The sequence below is a fragment of the Myotis brandtii genome, unplaced genomic scaffold (assembly GCF_000412655.1).
Source record: "Myotis brandtii unplaced genomic scaffold, ASM41265v1 scaffold959, whole genome shotgun sequence".
NCBI lineage: Eukaryota > Metazoa > Chordata > Mammalia > Chiroptera > Vespertilionidae > Myotis > Myotis brandtii.
The window spans coordinates 261531-264553 of NW_005371966.1; the positions used below are offsets into that span (position 1 = coordinate 261531).

Here is a 3023-nt window from a genome sequence, read left to right on the forward strand (position 1 = left end):
AGAGAGAAACATGGAGTTATTGTTCCACTTAATTATGCATTCATTGGTTGATTTTTGTATGTGCCCTGACTGGGGATCAAACCCGCAACCTTGGTGTATGGGGATGATGTTCTAACCAGCTGACCTACCCAGCCAGGGCAGAGCGAACAGCCCTTTCTTTTCTATTTTTTTTTTTTTACTTCTTTTAACATGCATTTTTATTGATTTCAGAGAGGGAGGGAGAGGGAGAGAGAGATAGAAACATCAATGATGAGAGAGAAAGATTGATCAGCTGCACTCCCCACACTGGGGATTGAGCCCACAACCCGGGCATGTGCCCTGACTGGGAATCGAACCATGACCTCCTGGTTCATGGGTTGACACACCCACTTAGCCACACTGGCTAGGCTGACACCCCTTTCTAAAGACCTGCCAGCACCCCTGCCCCCCAGCCAGGCCAGCCTAGGAAACTCCAGCTCCTTCAAGGTACTTAAGGCAGAGGGCAGGGAGGCCAAAATAGGAAGTGGCTCTAGAAGAGACGGCCACACCCTCAAAGGCATCCCCACCGCTTCAACCCCCTTCCTGTGTTCCGGGCACCCACCTGCTTTGCTGCAGTCCACGGTGAAGCTGCTCTTCTGGTCCACGTAGGCCTTGCTCAGCCCCAGGCCCTTGGCCAGCACCTTGCTGGCGTCAGTGGGACCTGGGCCTGGGGCGCCGTGTTGGGGGACACTGGCTGTCTTGGTCATGGAGTCTACAAATACTGATGATGTCTCATGGAGGCTGTGGTTGCTGACGAGACGGGGGCCTGTGGGGCAGAGCAGGTGGGGCTGAGAGGTAGCCGAGGGCTAGGCACTGAGGTGGGCGCCAGCAGTCTGCTGCAGAGGCTCACCTGTGACTTTGGCCTTGAAGGGGCTGCCCCCGATGTGGTAGGGGCCACCATATTTGATGGAGATGAGGTAGCTGCCAGGTACCATGGGGGTGTAGGTGACGCGGTAGCCCTCGGGGCACTCCTGGCAATCCATCTTCACCTTGGAGGGCCCGTCGATGGTGACCGAGAGGGCACCGGCTCCCGCATTGCTTGTGTTCACAATAAACTCAGCTGGGCTCCCTGGGGACACAGGAGGTCAGGCAGAGCTGGTCTGGCTCATCCCACCCCAGCCCCCCACTGCCCACCCAGCAGCATAGCTTTGTCATTCTTGTGTGCCTCCTGTTGTCACTGAGATCTTAGATGGGGGCCCAGCAGCTGACCTACCTGTGACGCCACCTTCCAGGCCGGCTCCGTAGGCAGACACCAGCCCCGGGTCCCCTCCATGCCCAGGCTCCCCAACTCGGATCTTGAAGGGGCTTCCAGGGATGTGGGTGCCATTGAACTTGACATCAATCAGGTAGACACCATTCTCCCGTGGGATAAAACGCACGGCGTACTTATCTAAGGAGCAGAGGGGCATGCTGTGGACCCGGGTCCCTTCCCACAAACAGAGCATGTGACATCTGTGAGGCGCGACCCTTGCCCGCCAGCCTGAGCCCAGCAGGTCCATGCAGCTCACGCAGCTTCTTCCATGGACCATGCTGGGCACCCACACCCCACAGCACAGACCTCCTAAAACCTGAGGGGTGAAGCTGTAGATGCCCAAGCAGCCTATCAGGGCTCACTGGGACTGAAATCTTTTACAAGCAAAACATGCACCTCACTGTCCCTTTAGAAAAGTTACCATGGCCCTAGCCGGTTTGGCTCAGTGGATAGAACATCAGCCCGTGGACTGAAGGATCCTGGCTTCGATTCCAGTCAAGGGCATGTACCTCGGTTGCAGGCTCAACCCTGGCCCAGTCAGGGCGCATGTGGGAGGCAACCAATCAATGTGTCTCTCTCCCTCTCCCTTCCACACCCTCTTGAAAAATCAATGGAAAAATATCCTCGGGTGAGGATTAACAACAACAAGAAGAAAGGTTACCATGAATGCCAAGCTCCCTGCATGTTAACTGGAGCTCAGAGGCAGCAAGGAACTTGCTTGAGGCCACACAGCTGGGAAGGGGCAGGACTAGGCTGTGATACTAGCGAAACTCTACCCGGCAGCAATGCACACCCTCTCACCCTCGCCCATCCCTGGGTTGCCCAGGCCTGTCTGTAGGTGCCATGCCCTGGCCAAAGGGCCATGAGCCTCTTGGCTGCACTTGCGGCCTCTCCTTCAGGAGACTGCATCGGGCCCTGCAGAAGGCCATCTTCTTTCTAGCAGTCGTGGCTGCTGAGCCAGATGCCCAGGGGTGTGGGTCACGAGTAGTGGCAGGGTCGCCTGACTGAGGGGGCCCGTGTGTGGGCCCGTCTTGGCTGCTCACAGAATCTGTACCTCCTTTCGTACTCTCAGCCTGCTTCCAGCCGGCTGGGCAGGCCCACTCCTCCCAGCGGGGCCTGGGCAGGTGGCGGGGTGGCTGGGTAGGGACAGGGCCTCACCTTGGTCGATCTCTGTGACATAGCACTCCTCCAGGGCTCCCGAGGGGCTGTGCACCTTGGCATCGATCGCCCCCTTGGCCCCGTTCAGGCTGACTGCAAAAGAGGCTGGCTGGTTGACCTTTAACCCTGACTCCTGGAAGCACAGCAGAGGTGGTTAGATTGGGTGGTCAGGACGAGGGAGGGCAGGGCTCCAGAAGCAGGAGGCCCACAGGGTTGCACTTACCCATCTGGCGTCCAACTTGGTTTAAAGAGGGAGAGCCATTGATTCTCCAGGGGCAGCAAGCTACAGGCATACGCCCCAGCCCCCACCCCCAGGCGCATGCGCTCCACAATCACACTCCCCGGGGCAGCATCAAGGGAGGGCGGCCCCACCCGCTGGGCAGCACTCAGCCCCTACAGGCTGTCCCTCTTTAAACCTCAGCCCTGGTGCTCAAGGGGCACAGGCTTCTGTTCAAAGCCTTTAGACCTGAGACACGAGAAAAACTCCACGTGGTGGGCAGGGATGTGTCCTGCCAACCCAAAGCGTGGGCTGCACCCGGCCAGAGCAGAGGCCCGGCGCCCCGAGTGGGGCTGGGTGGGTCACTCGACACAGGGC

At 58.6% G+C, this 3023-nt stretch overlaps 1 protein-coding gene across 1 annotated transcript in view; it reads right to left on the reverse strand.

Moving 5' to 3' along the window:
* Positions 1 to 3023, reverse strand: part of FLNA (filamin A, alpha) — a 26361-nt gene that overhangs the window by 987 nt on the left and 22351 nt on the right. The window contains exons 45-48 of the mRNA XM_014533242.1: positions 2429 to 2561; positions 1232 to 1408; positions 869 to 1087; positions 581 to 784 (exon numbers count right to left, since the gene is read on the reverse strand). Coding sequence (XP_014388728.1) covers positions 581 to 784; positions 869 to 1087; positions 1232 to 1408; positions 2429 to 2561 — 733 coding nt within the window. The remainder of the gene's footprint in view (positions 1 to 580; positions 785 to 868; positions 1088 to 1231; positions 1409 to 2428; positions 2562 to 3023) is intronic.